At 33.5% G+C, this 23,623-nt stretch overlaps 1 protein-coding gene across 20 annotated transcripts in view; it reads left to right on the top strand.

The window, feature by feature from the left end:
* RYR3 (ryanodine receptor 3) overlaps positions 1 to 23,623 on the top strand; it is a 195,754-nt gene that overhangs the window by 50,322 nt on the left and 121,809 nt on the right. For 12 of the 20 annotated variants that reach the window (XM_072930136.1, XM_072930140.1, XM_072930143.1 and 9 more), the window contains exons 4-12: positions 966 to 977; positions 1,284 to 1,358; positions 2,349 to 2,427; positions 4,868 to 4,980; positions 5,332 to 5,431; positions 9,114 to 9,207; positions 12,892 to 12,966; positions 13,843 to 13,999; positions 19,740 to 19,913. In XM_072930136.1, the coding sequence (XP_072786237.1) occupies positions 966 to 977; positions 1,284 to 1,358; positions 2,349 to 2,427; positions 4,868 to 4,980; positions 5,332 to 5,431; positions 9,114 to 9,207; positions 12,892 to 12,966; positions 13,843 to 13,999; positions 19,740 to 19,913 (879 nt within the window). Of the gene's footprint in view, positions 1 to 901; positions 978 to 1,283; positions 1,359 to 2,348; positions 2,428 to 4,867; positions 4,981 to 5,331; positions 5,432 to 9,113; positions 9,208 to 12,891; positions 12,967 to 13,842; positions 14,000 to 19,739; positions 19,914 to 23,623 lie in introns of all 20 variants that reach the window. The other 8 variants (XM_072930138.1, XM_072930144.1, XM_072930137.1 and 5 more) reach the window with 2 other exon arrangements.

Raw genomic sequence — 23,623 nt, 5'->3', positions numbered from 1 at the left:
TAGGTACAATCCATTGGGGAAACTGTAATAGAAGCACAGCAGTTCATACTAAAAGTATGGCTGAAATAAAAAAATTATTAGCAGAGTTCTGCTGCTAGTTTCAGATTTTTCTAGAGAAAGACTGTAGCTTGTAAAGTTTGGAGGTTTTGTTGTTTTGGTTTGGTTGTGTTCTTTTCTTCTTTTATTTTTAATTTTTTTAAATAAGTCATACTTACAAGTGATTAATTTAAAAACTTTCATTAATAAAATAGCAGGAAGTGTTTAATTGCTTGTTCTCAGTATCCATAGATTTGTTGCAAACTGAATACATGAAATTTTCTTGTGACAACCTATTTGTAATTACAGTTAACTTTGCCGTTAAGTTTTTCCTTTTTCATTAAAAAAAAGAACTTTAATATATAAAAGAAGTATGATATTCATTGCTACGTGTTTTTCCTGTTTTCCTCACCGAGCAGTGACAAGTTCCTGCAGGATTAAAACCATTTTTTATGAATGACATGTTTTGAAGACGCTTGGTGGTAGTTTAACTTATGTATTGTTCACCGAATTTAAAACCATTTGCCTACACATGTATAACAATTATCTGAGCTCTTGGAATAGCCTTTCATTATCTTTGTCCCTTCTAAATGAATCCAAGGATGAGAACTGATCTTAAATGCCATTCAAAAAGAATTAAAAAGAAATTTGCTCTAAATGAAGAAAATAGAAAATCCAGTTTTGCCTCTCCCTATCTTGTCATAGAGTTTCACATATTCAAAATGAATAACTGTACTTGGTAGAAACTATGGATGCAGTTGCTTTAATGAATCTGAAACATGTCAGAGATTAATATTAACAAATAGCTATTCTCAGTATATGCTTAAACTGTTCTGGGCAGTAAGTATGCTATTTTTTCTTTCAGATTTCAGTTTCTGTATGTATATATGTATTTATTTTGTTGTTATTTTTTTAATGCCTGCATGAAGTTTATAAGAAAGGTAAGTGGTATCTTATTTAACTTAAAATATGTTTTTGTGAGTGCTGTGCTTTACTAAATCATAATAAAAATTAGGAAAATATAAAAGCCTCTGTTAAAGAACAACATTTTTTCCTTTGGCAGATATTTGGCTATTGCTGTATCGACTTTGTTATAATTATTTATTCCCCAGTGCATACATTTCATAATTTGTTGGAATATTTGTGCCCCTTCCTTGAACTGCCATAGCTCTTCATGTTGTTGCATAGTTCTGACCATGGTCCTCTCAGAGCAGTGGAGTTCTGACCTCCTCCATCCTGTTCTGCAGGCAGCCCAAGGGGGTGGCCACCGGACCCTGCTGTACGGCCACGCCATTCTGCTTCGGCATTCGTTCAGCGAAATGGTAAGTCAGGGAGCACCTGCACAGAATGACCAGAATGAATAAGAAATGTCTTTCTACCAAAATAAAAATCTGGAATAATGCTTTTTACGAGCTATCTTCTGCACTAGGTAAGAAAGAAGTTAATAACTTGCAGTGTCTCAACACAATAGAATTGTTTAAATTCAGATTCTTGATCTAACTTAGAATTGTAACTGAAAAGCTCCTAAAATGTATTATTTCTGTGTCCTTAAGGAACCCATTTTAATGATACTTCCATTAGCAAGTACTTCTACAGCAAATGAATTTGTTGTTATGTACATTATTTTTTTCCCCATCATATTTTATAAGATAACGTGTTCTATTTGACATCCCATAGTCTCCATGCATTATGCCCACAAAGATGATGTCTTCAGTCTGCCTGGTATAAATTTCATCATATTATATTCTACAACTGAAAAATTTCAGCTGATTTGAATCTTTGACCTACTAGGACCCATGTAAATACACCCAATACAAGGCTGAAGGAATGAGAAGTCAGGAAAATGCTTCCCCTCCTTTTTCCTGTACTAGAAAATGCTACATTAATCTTCAAATGCTACATTAATCTTCTATGTTGCTTATGTTTATGAACCTTGAAAATTGTAGTTGCCTTGGTATACCAGAGTTGTAGTATAATTAGTACCTTTTGGTATTTTTTTAAATGTTTTTATGATTGAAACTTATCATGATAGGGTTGTAATTAGATGTTTGCCTTTTCCTATCTAATGAGCTGTATGAAACTGCAGAAGGTAGAAGCTAAATTGCACAGCTGAAGTGGAGATGTGCTGCAGTGGAAAAGGATTTTGATGTTTTAAGTTCAGCAAGAGCTCTGTATGAATAACAACATCAACTTTGACTCATTAAAAAAATTAAGTGAGATAGTAAGATGAAGTAATGTGAATGTATTAATTTGGCATGTGTGTTAATGGATACTGTTGGGTTTTTGTTTTCAATAACATCACTGTTTTGCAGTATTTGACATGTTTAACATCATCAAGATCCCAGACAGATAAACTTGCATTTGATGTGGGATTACGAGAAAATGCAGCAGGTATGGCAAGTCCTTTTCGAAGGAAAATGAGTTACTAATTTCTAGTTTTAGAAGAGGCACTGAGTTTAATGTAACTGTAAGTGTATGAATGGGATCCTTATGTGTTCATCAGAAATAAGATGACTGAAAGAAATTACTGTTAGTACTAATGACTTTCAGCACATTAAATAACTTTGTGTAAGAATGTGAGTCTTGCAATTAAACTGACAACACAACTGCAATAAAATACATGATAATGGTAAAATTTTTAAAATTCAGTTGAATAAAATAAATTTGATGCTTTTGTTTGTTTTATTTTGTTTTGGTTGTTTTTTTTTTTTTTTTTTTTGACACTTGGAGTATGGAAAAGCCATATACTGGTGCATTCACAATATATATTGTAACCAAGTAACAAAAGAAATTTGCAACTTGTAATGCAGGAAACCAGAAAATATGTAGTGAATACATTGCTAAAAGAGTAATGTGGACAAACCAATAATGAGACAAAGTGGAAGAGATACAACACAAACATGACATTATGAAAAAGATTTAAAATCTAATTAATGTATTTCGGGAAGTACTGCCATTACTATTACTGCTGATGGAAATATAGTGAAAAAAAATATGCTTCCATGAAAACACATATAAATTATGAGTTGCCACTGGAAGATATATTAAATGAATTTAAAGGTAAATTTAGCCACAAATAGCCACAAATAGATTTTCATGCTGCTGTGTACAGAGTGCTCATGGTTACTGAAAGTGGTGAGTACTCCTCAGAAAGTAACAGGTGTCTCTGTAACAATCAGGCCCAGACATATACCTTGAAGGGAAAATCTAAGTACCTGTATACAGGCTTCATTAATGTAAAGCTCAAATAATGAAATACTCTTTTTGTTAATATAAATCTGTGTTTACTAGTATTTTTTCATTATTTTGAAAATAAAATCAAATAGACTAATTGATGGTGGAGAGGCGCTGGCAGTGTAGGTGCTAAAACCTTTGTAAATCATAATCTTTGAATCCGTTCAGGTGACTCTCTACAAAATCTTGTCTTTTGAATGAGTGAAATTTGTCTTTCAAATGTTTATAGCCCTATGTTTATAGCTTTAGACAAATATTAGCTGTCTGCTACTTGGCTGTCTTTGTTGCCTTAGATAGAGAACATTTTCTTTAGGATTGTTGAGAAAAGGAATGTATGTGATAAAAGGAATATGTGTGCTTAATCACTACTGAAATAGTTTCAGTTAAATCTGTTTTTATAATTTTATATCTTTTTTTAAGAATTATTGTACCTATTTCTGCTTCTATCTATGATGTTTTATAACAAGTATCTGTAGTTGTTTAAGGTATTTGCTTAACTGTACATGTACAATAAATCCCTTGTACACATAGTTAAGATTCAAAAAAACTTGGTTGTGTTTCTGCACAGAGGGTTTTGGTAGCTACTGCATGCCTGAAAAGCTCATAAACTGAGTGCCATAATATCACTTCACTACTCCCTCACCTATGAAACTGTACTAATGAATGAGTTTCTGCTGCAGGAAGTATTTTTCACACAGTAGAGGGAAAAGCCACTGGTTATAAAAAATTACTCCCTTTGAAGATCTAGCATTTTACACTTGTATGGATGTAACTTCTATTTATTGTCTTCACTATAGCTAGTTTCATTGCCTTAAAATTTTCTTTTTGAAATAAAAGGTACAGGCAAAATGAAATATCTTAATCAATCAAACAAATTTTTGTACTTTGATTCTACCAAATTGCCTTTTAAAATCTTTTTTCCACTTTGCATTGTCTGGTGAGAAAGTTTAATTCAACTTGTTTTCTTCAAGTTCTTTAAGTTCAAGATTCTTATCTTTCACACTCTGAAGAGTGTGAAATTGTGAAATGAACTAGGTAATCTTCCCAGTATGTCTGTGTATGTGTGCTTCTGTGTGTGTGTGTGTGTGTCTGTGTGTCTGTGCAGAGTAATCTGGACTCTTATGTTTAATGTGTAGGAAACGTCCTATGGTTTGGCTATTTTGTAATTATATGGTCTGTAGTGCTAGTGGAACTGCTTCCAGGTTTGTCATGTGATGTGATACAGAAAGTTGTGAATTAAATATGACCATTAAGCAAAGGAAGAGACAAAAGGTGATAAATAAGACCAAGGCAGGTGTCAGCAATTTCCTGGCAAGGAGACCCTCCAAGGAAAGCAGTTCTAAGTGGTGTTTTGTAAACAATCTCTTTTAAAGTACTTGAAAAGGGAAATATCATATATGGAAAAGATTATATGACAAAAAGTTTCAAGCAAAAAGAAAAGCACCAAAAATGATTGAAAATAGAAATGATGTGGTTTTATAAAGTGAATTTCTCACAAGCCAATTTTTATAATATTTTTGTGTTGTATAACGATATCCTTAGATTTCTTGGGAGTCGTCTCTTTTGTAGAACCTTGATTAGAGCCTCTGTCCTTTAGGTGAGGCATGCTGGTGGACAATACACCCTGCTTCTAAGCAAAGATCAGAAGGAGAAAAAGTTCGAATTGGTGATGACCTTATCCTGGTCAGCGTGTCCTCTGAAAGATACCTGGTGAGTTTGTTTCCTCAGAGAGTGGTCAAATGGTGGGAAAATAAAAATTCTGTGGGGATATAAGGAGATTGGTTGGGATTCTTATGATTTTTTTTTTCTAATCTAGGGAGCAATGCCTGGTTGTAATGCATTTTTATTTTTCTGCACTGAAAGGATGATGTGTGTGTGTGAGTCCCTCCTCCAGAGCAAGACTGCTTCAATGCCTTTTCCCCAAATTCTAGAAGAATACTAATTTTAGAAGAAATTTTTATATTTACTTCATGATACATTCTCTTCTGTTGATAAATTAATGTACTAAATAGTTTAAGTGCATAATTTTCACTGTTTCCTGCTACCATTGTCTTGTTTCAGCATCTCTCCGTGTCAAATGGAAATATTCAGGTGGATGCCTCCTTTATGCAGACACTATGGAATGTACATCCTATATGCTCAGGAAGCAATATTACAGAAGGTTTGCCATTTTATTTGTTTAGACATGTATATAAATTAGATTAATTTGTATGCTTTTGATAAAGAGGGAAAAGTAAAAAACAAATTCTCCTCAGAATGTCAACCAAAATGTTTAATGAAAATAAAGAAAAGGAGCTTAGGAGAGAAGAATTCTTGAAGAGAAACCAGGGAAATACAGATACATCAACCTGATTTACTGAAGAAAAGCTCAATGAGTGCTGTAACTTTAGAATAACAAAGCTTTAAAAGCTTCATGAGAAGTGAAAACTTAGTTTAATTTGGGGGAGTAGGTGCTGCAGAATAACTAAAGCCAGAAAGTGTAGATTTTTGCATACAATTTTCCTAAACACTGTTCTCCCACTACAGATAGAACAGAAGAGAAAATAAATGTACAGGCAAAATGAAAAGCAGTTTTCTCAAAGTTCCTATTTCAGTCTCTTAGTTCTGCTTTTCATAGACATTTCCTCAAAATCCTTTCTGGATGTCACAGCCATGTATCCTTATTGTCTTCTCTTATTCAGCCTAAATCCTACACCACAGGGTCTGGATTTCTTTCAGGAAATTTTATGGCACTTCATGGTCATGCTTGAGTCATTGATCATGTTTGTCATGGTCACCTTATTCTGAGAAATGTCTCATTCTGTATTGAAAGTCTGATCAACTCAGTGTCTCTCCTTATTTCAGTTTGTCATTAACACTGTTGTAGCAAACATTGTGCTTCACCTTTGCGGTTCTCTATTCAAAGTATCAGCACTCGACATTCACAAACTACTTATATGTCTTGGAAGTTAGGATCATTTTATGCCACTTGTCTGTAAAACTTAGCATTTATGATATGCTAGTATGCAACAACATAAACAAAGTGGAGCTTTAAGGGAACTGAGAGAGATATTCCATTTCCCTGGGATCAGCTATAGTAAGTCTTAATAGAAGATGACTTACCCTGGTGTTAGACTTAATTTAATAGTTTTATTTGAACTATAGTTGGGTTTTTCTAACCCCAACTTGTTTAAATCAGCCTCCCGCAGTGTTTCTGTGAATTGGCCCATAAGAAACCCATGTCAGAGTGTTAGGTTTTAATTTATGGGATATGGATTTTGCTTGTAATACTTTCTGATTGCTTTGGTATGCTGGAGCTGGATATTTAAAAATGACTGTCTGGGGGCCTGCCCTTATGGGTCATAAATAGAATAGGAATTAACCCTGGAAAAGTCTGTGTTTTTTCAGGCATCACAGGTAAAACAAAATGAAGCAAAGAGAAAAACCATCCTATGGCAAAGTTTAAAACTTGTAACAGATGAAAAACATAATGAGCTATACAGAGAGATTGTGGAAGACCAGTTGTATATTTAACATTTCTGTACCTGAAGAGATTCGGCATCTAAACTTCCTAAGAGTTTACAGAATTGGAGTCATTGAGGTTGGAAAGGATCTGGTCCAATCCACTGTCCAGCTGATCCACTAGAACATATTGCCTAGGAATATATCTAGACAGGTTTGGACTTCAGGGGTGGAAACTCCATAACATGCCTGGGCAACATGTGCCAGTGTTCAGGCACATTCCCAATGCCCAAAAGTGTTTCCTGATGTTCAAACAGACCCTGCCATGTTTCAGTGTGGGCCCATTGCCACTAGTTCCATCACTGGGTACAACAGAAGAGACTTTGATCCCATAGTCTTTACTTTGATCCCATAGTCTTTACATGGATAAGATCCCTCCAGAGTCTTGTCTTGCCTCTCACGTGTGACATACACCGATTTCTTAATCATCTTAGTAGCCTTTTGCTGTATTTGGAACTCATAGTGAGTGGTGCCAAGTTACTTGCATAATCCAAAATACTGTAAATAAATAAAAAAAAAAGTTAGGGTGGAGTAAGAAGAGAAGTAGATTGTGACTGCCTGGTAGCAGCCACAGTGTGGAGGTCTCCCAGCTAGCACGCTCCCTGTGGCCAGAGGGCACTACAGGAGTGGCTGCCCCAGATCTCTTCGAGAGCTCCAGGCTGGCAGTGCTCACAGGGGTTGGCTGCTCCCTGTGGCAGGCTGTGCCGTGGGTAACACAGCTCCCGAACAGAATGAAGGACCAAAGCAAAGAAACAGAGAGTGGCCACTCGTATGAGTTACACACAATTTATTACCAAGGAGGGTTCAGGAACAAGCAGGCGCAGAAATGAGGGTTGCAGCACGTTTTAAAGAGGAGAGGGTATGAGGGTTGGAAACAACTCTCTTCCAATGGGGAAGCATTAGGGGAGGAGAACACAACTGGGACAATCCAATGAAGGCAGCACAGGGGAGGAGGGAGCAGGCTGAACAGTCCAATGGCATACTGGGGAAGGGGCAACAGACAGGGAACATTCTAGAACAAACAGGCTGTGTTCAACTTGATAGACAGGGGTAGGGGGTAGTGCACTGGGGATTGACAGGGACATATAAGGAGGCAGGGGAGGTGCAGGGGAGACTGATATGGGGATTGACAGGCACTTGGTGGTAAAATCTTGGAGTAAACAACTTAGGGCTAAGCCATTAGGGGAACAGAAGGGGGTACAAGCAATAAACATTATAAACTGACTAACAAAGAACAATTATAAAACAACAAACCATCACAGTAGATTTTTCTGTGTGTCAATATTTTTTTTTTCTCAACTACTTAGGCTTTGGTTTTATATACGTTCTCAGAATGGTTTATGTGAGATGGTCACATGTCAAAAGACAGAGCAGTCTAGCTCCAGTGGAATGAAGAGAGGGAGTGGGATTTCCCGAGTCTGAAACTGGATTAGGAACTGGACAATGCTGTTTTTGTGATACTTGTAAAACCATCAAGAAAAAATAAGTAACAGAAAAGGACATTCCCTCCCCCCCCCCCTTTATTTCTTTGCTTTGACTTTTATATTAATTGGCAAGATGGTAATTGTTGGTTACAGTTTTCCTCATTTACAAATTTATGTTGAATCAGCTGGACAGTATGAAAGCTTCCTTCTACCCTTACTCCTTAATGTGTGTTCTTTTAAAAGGCAGCAACTTCACTTACAAGGTCAGAATGGTTTGGACTAGGATTTGATGAGTCATTCTCCTCCACCTTCTTTGTCTTATCTTTTTTAATGTGAGGCAGAGTGCCTGGTTTTGACCTGTACTCTTTGTGTTAAATGGATTGGAAAGCTGACTTCCATTAAACTTAATCTTCAGATCTGCAAAGTGTTTTTTTGTCCTGGGTCTCCTGCTGCTGCTGTGCACCTTTGATTTCGACACAAATGATACATTTCAGAAAAAAATGATGAAATCATGAAACTGCTTTGTATTGAGATAATTTAAACTGTATTAAGGGTGAGGAAATTATGGCATTAGATATTTGATTTGGCTTTTACCTAAAGCATTCAATTTGCAAAGCCATAATTGTTTTTGTTGTTTTAAAGAAGTTTTTAAATTTCCTTTTCTGTCTCAGAATCCTAACTTGAGTTTTAAATGTCAAAAGTTTGCTTTTGTTTTTTCTTCATTTTCAGAAGAAATATTTTCTTTTAAAAAAGGTACTAAAATAGTATGTTAACACATTATTTTTTTTCTTATTTAAATTCAGTTATGAGTGAAAATTTGGAAAATAGATCTTGTCTGGGTCTTGAATTTTTTAAACTTTAATGAGGGTGTTATTTTCATAGTCAATGTTTTAGCTTGTAAATGAGCTTCTTTTTCAGGATATCTTCTTGGTGGACATGTAGTACGTTTTTTCCATGGCCATGATGAGTGCTTGACAATTCCATCTACAGACCAGAATGATTCACAGCACAAGTAAGTGATGGTGCATTTTTTAAATATTTCCTTCTTTCAGAAAGGAAACAGGTTGTCAGTTGAATTTGAGGTTAGGTAGATTTAACAGCAGTCCTTACAGCAGTCTTTAATTAGGCAGTGGCATTGTATGAGAAATTGAGACCTACTAAGCTGAAAATCAGTCATGACTTCTTTCATTTTTGAAATTTAAGTAGTTGATTTTCACTGAGATTTTGTTCTGTTATGTTTCGCGTCTCTAGTTCATACTACTACAAGTAGAGGTAAGAAGGTGTTAGCAGGAAGATCATCATACTAGCTAAAATACTAAGATCATCATACTAGCTAAAATACTTTTGTATAAAATTTTTATCTACAGTTGTCATCTATTATGTTGATTTTTTTATTTGAATTTTTCTGTATTTTTAAAATTTTTTGTTAATCAGAAGCAACATGAGCTAATAATTGTGCTATGTGAACCTGCTAGCTGTAAAATCATCTTCAACAAATAAGACCTTTCTACATATTGTGGCAAATAAGTTATGCTTTAGGTAATATAACATTCAATTATGTCAGGTAAACTTGTCATCTCTAAATTTGCCATGTTTACATTTCTGAAGAGTAAAAATGTCTCCAAGTCCTAAAGAAAACCCAAACTGAAAATCAGAAAAATTAACTTTGTGAATTTTTTGTTGCTCTTTTCTTCATATGTGTAAAGAAAAAGAAAAAATGTTTTAACTGGGTATGAAAATGTACACACCTGATATAAAAATAGTGGCAAACGTGTTGTGTTGCATTCAGACTTATTTTATAAAGTGCCCATTTAAAAAAGGTTAAAATAGATGCTGAGCTGTTTCATTGTGTTCAGAAATACTGCTCTTTGTTACTTCTTTTACTTATGTAGAAGTCAGATACGGCTAATATTAAAACTAATTGTAGAGTCCTAGTCCCCAGTATGATGTGATTCTTTATGTAAGGTTGATGTGTGTTGTTACTGCCTTAAGATTTCCTTCCACATTTTTTATGCTAAGTAAATAAAAGGGTAAAATTAAAATGTATATTTGTCTAAATTAAATCTATATATTTATAATCCTAAAATTGGAAAAAATGTGACTGCTATATTGAACATTTTCAAATGTGTGATAGTGACAGATGACTTGAAGTTATCCGGTCTTTTGATTTATGAGCTGAGTAACAGACATAAGGCCAAATTTTTACTGTGTCATAGTTGTAGGAGTCATGTTTACATTATCAAAACAAAATGAAAATACAAAAAAAACCCAAATAGTAATAAGAATGGCAGAGAGAGATGTAGAAAATTGTTTCTATCTCTTTATTTGCGTTTCTTTCAGTTTCTTTATTTAATCAGTCCTATGCATTTCATTAGGAATGTTAAATTAGTTGTTAGACAAGAGTGAAGATTTCTCTTTTTCATAAAACAAAAATCTTTTTTTTGAACATTTCTGTAAATAATGCTCTTTAACAATTTGCAAAGAGACTATTCTCTGACAAGAATCTTAAGGTCTTTTTTTACAGACCAAATGGAAATGCTTGGGGTGAACATATTGAACATCAAAAAAGCTAGCTTGGCAAAAAAAAAAAAAAAAAAAAAGGATACATGGAATCAATTAGATGGGAAAAAAAAGATTATGTGGATGCTGTTGTGAAAAAACAGCAATTCTTTTTTACATGCAGCTTTGTTACTGAAAGAGCAGGCCACTAATTCTAGTCCAGCGCTGCATATAGAGAAAGCTGGAACAAGAGCTGAATTTTTTAAAAGTATAGAAGTTAAAAGTATAAGAGGTGAAAAGAGACTATATCAGGTGAACTGAACTGTATCTGTGATACTGAACTACACCTTTGATAGTCCTTTAGAGATAGAATGGGTGAGTTCGGCCAAGGAGACATGAAGGAGATCAGAGAGAGTGGAAATGAATACTTAGTTTTGAGCTCAGCTAGGATTTAGAGTCTGCCAAAAGTAAAATCAGTAAGGTCAGCGGGACCAGAGACATAGAATGAAAATGGAGAGCTCCAGATATTTATTGTGCATTCAGTTTATTCAGAGACTCATGTAACTGCCCAGGTTGGAAATGACCTTGAAAGATCTAATTCATAGAGTCTGGAAATGAAGATGAGTTGAAAGCTAGGGATTTTTAGGTTTATTTTTATTCTAGACTACCAATAGATTTTTATGCAAGATAAAATGTGTAGGGAATATTACTGCCTTTACTATGAGGAATATTTATTCTTACTCTTTTGGTGAACTAGCATTTTGAAATATTTGATATCACATGTGTGTCCTTAAATGTGAATCCTAAATAAAGTAGGAGTGTAAATACAAGTCCATCATATTATAAAGCTGCTGGGTGCAAATGGGTAGCCATACTCCAGTAAACTTCATGATTCTTCCAGGATTTTATTGGTGTTGCTCAGGAAAGAGACCCTTAAGTGCTCTAAATAGAAGAAAAGGTGTAGAAATACACCTTTAATTAGATAGAAGAAACAAAACTTTTCTTTTAAAAATTGATTTTCAGTTCCATAGTTGCATAAGAACAATACTAAACAGCTTTTTCAATTTTTGCCGCTAGCTGTCAAAAATAGGAAAAGAATTTTACAATTTGAAAATCCAGTTAAAAATTGCATTTCAAACTACTTTAATTCAGCTATATAATAGCTAGATTGTGACATCTACATGCATTTGCTGTATTCAGTCAAGTTTTCCAGAGCAGGAAGGCAGATTTTAAATTCCCTTGCTGCACATTTTTTCAGATACTTAAGTACAATAGAAGGTCCAGCTTCTGTGCGTGCTAGGGTAGATTAGTCCTTCTCAGAGGAATAACATGTAAGAAAGATTTTCCTCTTTCGTTAAGCATTCAAACCTTTCCTATTATCCATTATATTTCCTACACTCATTAGAAATGAGGAAGTATATACAAATTCTGGTGATTAGATGAAAAGACATGAATGTTTATTAAAACATTAAAAACTTCCTGTGAACAGGGCTAATCCACCATAGTTTCTTTGTTTGTATTTGATTATTGAGTAGAATATTTGCTGCACTAGAACACACTACTAACCCTCAGCAAATAGTTCAAGAAAATGAAATTATAATAAAGGTTTTATCCTTTCCCTTCCTGTTTTTTATTTCTCTGAATGCATTATCTGTTTTGTGACGATTATAATACACAATTTCTGTTATCACAACAATTTCTGGCTCTTTCATAAGAATCATAAATATAATTTTTGGACTGAAGTCCCTAACGTCATGTTCTTGTTGCTTTAATCTGAAAATGCATATCTTTATTTTAAAATATGGCATGTATTTAAAAGCATTGGTAATTTTTTTAATATATTAAATTATAATATTATATTAGATTATTATATTAGATTAATATATTTCGAACTGCAGGAATTACGTATTTTTATGGCTGATTAAATGACAGGAAAAGTTTCCCAGCCAGTTTCAAGGCTAGGCATTTTATCAGCTCCTGAGAGCAACTACCTTAATGGAAATAATCTAATTTACCTGGGACATTTGGTTTGTTTATCATAGTTTCACTGAGGAGTAGGAATCTTCTGTCCATTCAATGACATTTGTTTACTGGGAGAAATGTAGCAAGTCATGTACAGTTTCCAGAGAAGTAAGTTATAAATACTGTAAATGCACAAATAAACAGAAGAAGATGGTCTTCTGAATCTTTTCTGTAGGAAAGTATTTTATGAAACTGGAGGAGCTGGCATTCGAGCAAGGTCATTGTGGAGAGTAGAACCCCTTCGAATAAGGTACTGATATTTTAAAAGTTTTTTAAAAGTTTTTTGGTTAGTAACTTTTGTTATATTAATAGAAATTTTATTATTACAGACCCTTAATGCAGAATATATATTTGCCACGCTTTATGCTATGTGTTAGTAGGCTCTTTGTCAATAATAAAAAGCCATGTACTGTGATAGAATAGATTTTTTTCTGTCTCCTGTAACAAAAGCAGCACTGTCTATGAGATACGTATACTTAAATGATTGCTTCTTTCCAAAAATAAAATGCATTCCTAGTTTTACTCGGAGCATAAGCATGAGTGGATATAAGAGCAATAATACCTATCCCTTCTGTATTTCTTGGCTTTTTGGGTTTTTTGAAAAGATTATCTCCTTCCTATGTGATTATCTGTCATTTCCCTACAAGTGAAATTTCAATATATCTCATAAGAGTATGTATGACCTTTGATGGCTATCTGAACTGTGTATTTATTTTACCCTTGGTGTCTTTGTGATTGTAAGTGAAATACCCTCTTAACTAACACAGATGTAGGATAATTCTGTGAAATGTTGAGTCTCCACTTAGGTTTAATTTGTTTGTTCAGTCAGTCAACTAAAATACAGTAGTTAATTTACACATGTAGGATTTTTTCATGTACACCATATGTAACACTCTGATAGATGGAGAGAGGGTGTAGAAACAAGAAGATGGAAGCCATACTCCTTTCCAGGGTTCCCTTTGCAACTGAATTAACAGTTTTGCATCTAATTTAAAACAAGTATTGTTATCAGAACAAAAAATGGAATATATATAGCATATTCTATTTTCTGAACATCCTTTAAAACCTAAAGAAAAAAATTAGTGTTTTACTTGCTTAAACTGTTTTTGTTGTCTCTTATGTTTAGCTGGAGTGGAAGTAACATCAGATGGGGGCAGCCTTTTCGTCTTCGACATATTACAACAGGAAAGTACTTGGCTCTGAATGAGGATGAAGGAGTAGTAATATTAGACAGAGAAAAGTCAGACACAGCATCTACAGCCTTTTGTTTTAGAGCAACTAAGGTAAATATAAGCAATGCAAATTTGTTCTGAATGTGGAGAACTCAAACATTAAATCTGTATAAATTACTTGTAATTTCTAAATTGAAGTTAATGCTAGAGATTGTTATTCTTGATACAGGTTGTTTAATTTTAAATGCACAAAGGTGTCATGGAGAAAAAATAAAGGTGATTGATAAATTTTAGAATAAACTAAACTGTAACCAGTTTTAAAAAAGTAGATTAAAACCAAATACAGTGCAAGATGCAGTGGTTTAATATGAATACTTTAATAATTATATACTTATTTTAGTTGGACAGAATCTCATTAGAGTGTTACACGTTCCAGCTCTATCTATCATAATTGAATTCAATTTAATTCAGTTCAGTTGCTATTCTTTATGCAGTATGCTGATAAGAACTGAGCTCAATAAAATTTTTCCTAAATGTAAGGCAAATATAGCAGTGATTTCTAAACCATATGTTTTCAAATTATGCTCTTTAGTGAGCTGCTAATTGCATGTTATTAGCTTTTTCATTGTTTCCAGCTGGGAAAAAACATTACAAGGGAGAGACAATGAAGAATGATTATGGAGGTAGGCAAAATTAATAACTTTTTTTTCCCAGGATGTGAAAGGTTTTATAATCAAAGATGATTAAAAGTTTTTTTGTTCTTTCATGATTTTACTTATAAATAGTTCCCGTAGCTGTTACAATGGAGTTTTCTATTAACTAAAAAAGTGCTAAATTTTCCACATAATTCTGAATGCTATATTATCATTAAGAAAAAATAAATCCCAAAGTGAAAAGGAATCTTTAAAATTAGTTGTATGCTAGATAAACTCTAACAGTAATGGTCTTGACAAATGCTAGACTTTTGTTAGCATAATAAATCAAATACTTCTTTTTAGCATGTTTAAAATAACGATACTTATTAGTGTGACTACATATGATATTTCATGAATTTTTATTTGAGCCAATCAAAATAACTGAAAAACTATCAGGAAATTTTCTTAGATTGCTTAGATTTACTTACAACATAGTTTTTAATTTTTTTTTCAGTGTAAAAGCTGTGCACTATAGATTGTACATATAATGTTGTGCTGGAGCATTTATTACAGATGTAATTTTTTGCCATTTTTGGAAAATCATTGGTAAGAATGGTGAGAATTGCAGGAGTGTCACAGTTACTGGTTAAACATTGAGTTAAAATTTCTCTGATGTGCTCACTGCCTAACTGGACACGAACTGTCCTGCTGTTTTCCAATATTTTAATCTATGCATATAAATGTATAAATTTTGAGTATGTAAGTTTAGTGTTTGTGTATGCACATTCATAAAATTATTTTTGTTACGTTGACTAAACATGCCCTATTTTCTTCCTTGTTTTGTTGAGGTGTGCTTCAAAGGCACACTAGTGAAACTTTTTGCAGTGCCCAAAATGACAAAGCTGAAGTACAGTAGTAATTGATTATGCAGGAGTCATTCATGCCTACAGTGTTTATACAAAATATGGTTGATAATGTACATTTTTATATTAAATACAAGCTCAGTGTGTCATCATCTTGTCCCATTTGTGCTGTCCTATACAGAAAAGAATTTTTTTACCTCATGAAAGGGTATGAATTTGGTGCCAAGAATAAGAATTGTTATTTATTGTCTGGGCAAATAAGAGCTGCACTGTCCCATGGGTGGAGGCATTATTACTGTTTCCAAAGGTGAGGGGAACAAGCAAAGGTAACTTTTCCTAAAGAGAGGAAGGTGATGTTTGGGAAGGGACTAAACCCCAAAGATTGACTTGGACTGTTAGGGAAAAAGGGCTCTTAAAGCAAAGTGCTACTTGCACACAGATTAAGGGGAAAAAGGACCATAGATGTAATAGGTAGGCTAGATATATAAGCAGGTGCTTTTATCTTAATTTCTGCATATATGTCCATGTAAACATTTTATTTATTTGTTTTCTCAATGAATAAACCTTTTCATTTGCATGTACCTTAATATGGCATTAATTCAGGGAAATTTCAAGGTATCTGTCTAATGTCTTCATTCCAGTTGTGTACAGATTATTAAAAATATGGTGCTGGATACCTGTCTGTTTACAGCACACCTGTCCCTTAGACTAATAGAATAATTCTGATTGAGAAGGACTCTTGGCAGACATCTAGTCCAGCCTTTTGCTCCAGGTAGGGTCAACACCAATTCAGACCAGGTTGCTTACAATAAGCATTGCTGCTGAGTATCCAAAAGGAAATTAAACATTTCTTCATTATGGTATTTTTTCCAGTTTGATAGCCAGTACAAGGATTTTATAGAAAAAAGATATTATCCTTGCCAGAAAACAGAGCTATGTGGATATACAGAGCCTCAAGGCTACCCAGGAGTCTGTAACACATGACTTAAATAGAGTCTTATTTTCCAGCAGTTGTTATAGAGACTCTCTTGTTGAAAAAGCACCTTCATCCTCAATACTGTTACATTCCACTTCAGCAATCTTGTGAGTTCCTTGCTTGTCAAAACCTATGATTGCATTCATAGTGTATTTTCTTTCACTGTTTTTTTTTTTCTTTTGATGAATAACACTGGAAATTTAAACACTAATTTTTAAATTACAAAATTCAAATTAGAGTTTTCCTTAACATGTTTTTACTAAATAAGAACAGAAGGGAACTTTTTAAAAAGTTAAGGTATATGCTAAAGAACATTATGGTGCTAATTTCAATGAAAATAACATATTTAATACATGCCTGTTTTGCTTCCTAATTGCTGCAAACTAATCTTACAAGCATCAGAAACTGATGGACCACCTTCCCCTCCAAATTATATCTTTTATTGTTTTTAATATAGAGCTTACTTTTGACCAAGTTTTAAAATGTCAATCTCTATATTTTAAGGCAACAGATCTGTAATGCCTTGTGACAACAGAGACAGCATTTTCTCTGCACCAGATGGAATCCTGTTTTGAAATGGGATGTTCTCATTCCAGCACAGTTCTTGGCTCAGTGTACACTGCTGAGGAGAATCCTCGGTCTACTTACAAATTTCCTTGAAACTAACCACAGTGGAAAGAAGAGCATATTTAAAAATAATTGTTTCTTTTAATTTGTGTAACCCAGCATTAATATTTTAGATTTTTTTTGTTTGTTTGTTTTTTTGTGGTGTTATGTACAATTGACAGTGAAGAAGTTATTGGTATAATCTTGGTAAGTAACAGTCTCACTGATTAAAAAGTCATAGATGACTCATGCAGAAGGATTTTATATCATTTGAATATTACTGCCAACATGTAGCTGTCTTAGGAACTCAACATGGCATAAGCATGTCGTAATAGTATGGTAGTAATCATAAAGTTTAATTTGGTTTTGTAATAAGTTCATAGGTATTGCAAAAGCCTTTACCCGCATTTGTCTCTAAAAGTTCAAATACTTATTTTTAAGTTAATATTTTATAATTATATTTTCCCAGTAAACACTGCATTTCAAATGCAGTATTACACTATTTTTTCTACTTATTTCTTTATGGGAAGAGAAAATAGAAGGTGAAATGAAAGTAACTCTTTTTTTTTTTCTTGTCTACTGGAATGTACAAATGTATAAAGCAAAGTACACAGAGTACAGCAATACCAGTAGAAAGCTCTTATATTTGTAGACATTTTATCTTTTTATTTTGTTGAATTGGAGTATTTATGGCAGTACTTTTAATGCAATAACCATGTGCAGTATCAAAAGATAAAATTTTAATTAGCTGATGAAAGTTAGATTTAGTAAGAGTTCAGCAGACAGGTTGTTTTGCAATTCTTAGGACTGTCTAAACAAGTCTTTAGGTTGGCAAAAACGTTTCTCCTACTCTGTTTTTATTATTGTAAAATCTTTGTAAAGAAAGTTGAGTTTATTTGTTCTGTTCACATTGCCATTCCTCATATTCCTTTTATCACGTAGGAATCTGTGATTCTTTCTCACTTTCTAATTCTTGCCCTTCCTCTAGTATATTTAACATCTTTTGAAAATATAATCTTTGACAGTTTTGCCCTCAAATTCCTTTGTTTATTCCATGTTTTTTTGTTTGTTTGGTTTGGGGTATTTTTTGTTGTTGTTGTTGTGGTTATTTTTATCCTCTGCAAACTTCTAGGCCCATGATGTGATTTTTTTATTTTCTTTGATTTAATTCACAGCCTGAGGGAGTTAAACTGAGATGAGGCTGTGAAGAGAGGTCTTTAAAAGCCAAAGTGTTTGGATATTTTACTGTTAAGATATGTACAAATATCTAGATAAGTGAAGGTTTTTTCCCCTTCTCCCTCAGTAATCTTTATCTGACTAGACTTTTCAGCTGTTGTAAAATACACTGTGTCTTTGCACGCTATGATCAAATTACTTGGCTGAAATCCTAGAGAAGCTGGACAGAGTGCAAAGAGCAAAACATGATGAAGAGAAATTTGTGCTGTATTTTTCAAAATGAAAACAGTCTTCAGGCCCCTGAAATAATTCTAAAAATTTACTTCTGAAATGAAAAAATTGGGTTTTGTTCACTATGTTTAGTGTTGTCAAAAGGAATCAGTATCTCTCAATTTTTTTCAAAAAATAACTTAATTAGGATTGCTTCTTACCACACTATGATTTTTTATCTGAAATGTTCATTGATGCTTGATTATTAATGCAGACACAATATTTGAAGAAAAAAGTTTTACTCTTCAGGTTACGATGTGAAGACAAATAATCAATTGCTCACACTGAATTTGCTCTATTTTATTGTATTTTTCACTTGATGTCCTCACTTGAAATGTGTACTGAAATAGTTCATCTTTTTCTGTAGTGACAGCTGAGTCCACACAAGTATGATATGACATGTTTTCCCCATGGTCTTGCATTGAAATGGTAGCTCCAAGTAATTTCATTCACCTTCATCTTGGTATTATAATGTTACCTGTTTCAACTGAAATGATTGTTGAAATGTGACAGTTAAATTACATAGAAATGGAAGCAGATTAGCATAGATGTAATACAACTCCTGTTTACCCCTCAGATATTGTACCTTATATAAACTGAAATGAAATTAAAAAACATTGCTACACATAAAAAACCAGCACAATCACATTTATCTATAACTGTCTTTTACTGTTCTTATTCCTGAATTCAAATCTTCTTACAAATTGGAAAAATAAACACTTTATTTATTTATTTATATCAATAAATGTAAAAAATGGAGACATGCAAAAGTAAAGAAATATGAAAGCCAAATTGTCCTTTTAAAATAATGAATATTTTCTTTTTTGATGGTTTTTCAATGCAGAGGCATTATTCTAAGCAAAGTATGTACCTGTATATACAAATTATAAACAAAAAAATATTCAGAATAAAAATATTTTAACTACATTGCAAAACAGGGTTTTTTTTTATTTTTCATGTCTATGATAAAATTCAAGAATTTTGGCTACATAGAGTTCTACAGACTGTTAAACGGAAACTTTACTTATGTCAATAACTCCATTATTGAATAGTTTAAGATAATAAAGATTTTTTTGTATGGATCCACTGTAATGAATTTGACTTGATTTTTTTTTTTTTGCTTCAGATTTGAAACTATTTTTAATCACTGTCTGAAAGATTAATTGGATAGAAGCTGAAGTGATTTAAATTGAAATTTAGCTGCATCTTAACTGCATAAGTAGCATAAATATTGTTCAGTATTGTAATATGTATCAGTGTAGAATTCAATGCTTTGTCCTATTCCAATACAGAGATTAAATATCAACTTTATTTTATCTCCCTAGGAGCTGAAAGAAAAGCAGGAATCTAGTATGAAACGTGATATTGATGGAATGGGAGTCCCAGAAATAAAGTATGGAGATTCAATCTGTTTTGTCCAACATGTGGCCACTGCCTTATGGTTGACTTACAAAGCACAGGATGCTAAATCAGCACGTTTAGGTCCCCTGAAAAGAAAGGTACTGTTTGGGGGTTTTTAATTGTTGAAATCAGTTTGTGAGTTTAATTGTTTTGTGCTCTTATGTTGAAAATGTGAATATTTCACTCTGAAAATGAAAACAGTGATGGATATTAAAGTAACCATGTCATTGAAGAAAAACTGTCATTAAGAAATATATTTGACTACTTTTTTTTTCTCAGAAGAAATTATTAGTTTGTATTCAATTTTTTATTTATTACACCAGTAAAAGATAGAAATTCCTGGTTTGCATAATTATTTAAAATCTAAATTTAACTGTTGCAACTGGTGTAAATTAATAAGTCATCTAATATTCACTGGTGTTTCAGAATTTTTAAATTAAGTATATTATGTGAAATGGCAATTAAATTTTTCACTTAAGAAATAGTCTTAGAAAATTTTAATCAAGTTTCTTAAGGGATATTAGAGAATAATTTCCTCCCAAAGTGTTAGATGTAATTGTGATGTGACATCAAGAAGATCTTTCTCTCAGCCTTTTGATTTTAGGGTACAATTAGATTCTTAATTAGTGGCATATGACCTGTTATATCTTCAAATTTTATGTTCATATATCATCCAGTGTTAAGGGGTTTAGTACTAGTTTCACAAAACTGTGTCATTACCAAAGGATTCCTTTATTCTCTATTTGTAGATTTTTACAACTTGAGTGCATCATTCGAACATGAAAAAGTTCTTACTGAAAAAAAATCTCTTACTGAAAAAAAACTTACTGAAAAGAAGTTGGAATTCTTCTTTAGTTCTTTGCACACAGGTACATTCATAAGAGAATACCCATACACAAGCACTGCAGTACAGAACAATAAGGTGCTCCTCGTGCTCCCCAGCCACAATCACATTTATCCATAGGCAGCACACATGGTCATCATCAATGGGCAGTGAGTGCCCAACTCCTTCACTTTCTCAGCAATCTGGCTGATCAGAGAAATTCTTTAAGTGCCAGTCATTCAGTATTTTCTTGATAAAAAATTAAACTACACAATGATGGCCTCTTTTCCCGCACCACAACTGGCTATGTCATTCTGTTTCCTCAGAGGGTCCAGTTTTACTTTTTGAAAAGGCAATGTGTAGATTCTTCCCCTGTATTCAATGAAGAATTTTACAATAGCTTGCTGTCACATTCAGTATTTTGTTTCTCCAGTTTTCTGCTCAGCAGCAAGGGACTAAAAGAACCTCCGTAATTGCTTGTCACTTTTATTCTCCTTTGAAACTGTTTCCTTCATGTTCAAAGACTTCAAATCTTTTGTTGTCCTCTCACCTGGGGAATTCTGTCTTGTTAAGTGCCTTCAAAAAGAAGAAAATCCAAACCTTCTAGCTTCATACAGTTGATATTCCTTTGGAGGCAAGAAACAGTTTTTCATACCCTGCAATATGATACTAGGCTATGATCTTGTAAGCAATTTGAGATATACATCACTTTATATTTCACATAGAATAAAATTTATATAAATTTCATATAAATTTATATAACTTTATTTTTCATATACATTGAAATAAGTGCTTGGTATTCATCCACTGCCATTGTGTCAAGAGATTTTCACATTCACTCACTGTGTTCCTGCTGAAGCTGGCCTGCACTTTTTATAACATGACTCATTAGCCCTAGGAAGATTGAGAAGTACCCTGTTTTGGCAAGAGGCAAAGGATGCTTTACTGACATAACATAGTTTTCATCACTGTCATCTTCTGTAAAGCCACAGAGAGGAGAAAACAACTATGAGATTCGTTCTATTATGAAATACTGAAGATTCCTGTAAAGTAAAAATTTCTGTTGTTTGGCTTCTGTTATTGGTGTAGTTTCATGTATCTAATTATTATACTAAAAATATGTAAGAAATTCTGGTATCATTTTTGAGGCTTTTTTTGCATGATTTCTGCCAGAATTTTTAGTTTTTGTCTCTCTCTCTGAGATTGTGGTAACCAAGGATTCAAGCTTTAGCCAGGTAATTGTGATTACATCAGCATTGTAGTCAACATCCCTCCACCATCCAGTGGGAGAGGGAAGTCCATCTTTTCAGTTTGCTTTGTGCAAGCAGTGAACTCCTGCAGAGCTCCAAAATGCTAGGGCTCAGGCAACAGAAAAACACACACTACGTGGTTTGGATCCGCGCTCTGGAGACCATTGCTCACAGTGTTGGTCAGTGCCTTGCCATACAGAAGTACAAGCAAGGCAGTGCCAAATGCCCCTTTTAACATGCAGAGAAGTGTTTTATCTGAGGAATTGATGTAGCCAGTGCTGGATGCTTCTCCCTGTGATGTACTTCCTGGAATCCTAAATAGCACTTTCCTGTCATTGTGATGTTTCTGGATAATTTAGTTGAGGTTTGGGTTGTTTGTTGGTTCCCTGGTTAGTTTTTGGGTTTTTTGTTTTTCTTTTTTTTCCCTACGGTCAGAGAAATAGGAAAGAATAGGTCCTTCCAAAAGACTTTTCTCTCTTCCACACTGCATACTTAGGGAGAAGAGTGCATATCTGCTCTACAATAATGAAAATGCAATTATTTTGCAAGGCATGACAGCTTTAATACCCTATCTGTCAAATGTTTTAATTCCTGTAGCTCCAAAATCTGGTGCTACATACAATGGCCTGAGGAAACATTCTTTAATTGTTAAATGTTTTTCTTACTAGTTTTGTGATGAGAAGAGTAGAACTTACTTTTCAGTTTTGAGACCTCAAGACCTTCTCCATGGAAACAGCAAAATTTAACTAGCGAAGTCACCCACAGGGTGATTCTATATAAAGTATCTGAAAAAAGGGGAAAGATGGCCCAATTTTAAACTAGTCTCCTTTAAGAAAATATTATTAATGTAATAGTTTAAAAATATCTTCCTAATCTTCTCCATCCATATTTTCATGGATTCTGCTGTCTAGATAAACTCAGCATGTTTGAAGGAACAGAGCACATGTGTAGTGTAGATTCTGCCAAGCATAGAAAAAAAACACTTTCCAGTGCTTTGACATACCTATATGCTAGTATGTACAAAAGCTGTTGGTAAATAACTTTCCCATTTGTGGCGGCAACCGCCTGTATAACATTACTTGTTTCTTTGTTAGCTATTCATGCCCTCAGAATTACTCTGCTAACTGGGAAGGTGGCTTGCAAATTTTTATTAAACTCAAAGCTAAAAATATAAATTTTTTTGGTGGAGAATTCAGTAGATTGCCTCTTGAGCAAAGAAGCAGGATAATTCACATTTGCTTCAAATAAAATTTATGTAGGATTTTAGTGACTCAAAATGACCAAGATCTGTTTTTGTGAAGCCTAAAAGTGATGCTAGCTTTCTGTGACTTTGTGTGATTTTCAAAGTGAAAGAATTAAATCCCCACGAAAGGATCTCTGTTATTGCTTGAAATTCATATGATGTTCATATCTGGTTTGGGTAAGAATACAACACATTGTGTAGAAATAGTTAAATGAATCAGAAGTTGCTCATAAGCACTATTGCTCCTTTACCAGCATTGTCATATTTGTTTGTCACTCCAGCTTGATTTTTCTTGTCAGTAGTCTTAAAGCATAAATCCTTTCATAAATGATGCTTAAGAAAGTGAAGTTCCTCTTTCCCTGAGAGCTAGACTATAGAAAAAATGACATTTTTTGTTACAACTTGAAAATGTTTTTTAAGAGTATCTTTTTAAATGAATTGTGGAAGAATAAAATATATTGCATTGTCTTCTCTGAATAACTTATGTGAGAC

This window comes from Taeniopygia guttata, chromosome 5 (assembly GCF_048771995.1).
Source record: "Taeniopygia guttata chromosome 5, bTaeGut7.mat, whole genome shotgun sequence".
Classification (NCBI taxonomy): Eukaryota; Metazoa; Chordata; class Aves; order Passeriformes; family Estrildidae; genus Taeniopygia; species Taeniopygia guttata.
The sequence above is the reverse complement of the archived record's forward strand: the minus strand, read 5'-3'. Positions and strand labels throughout refer to the sequence as shown.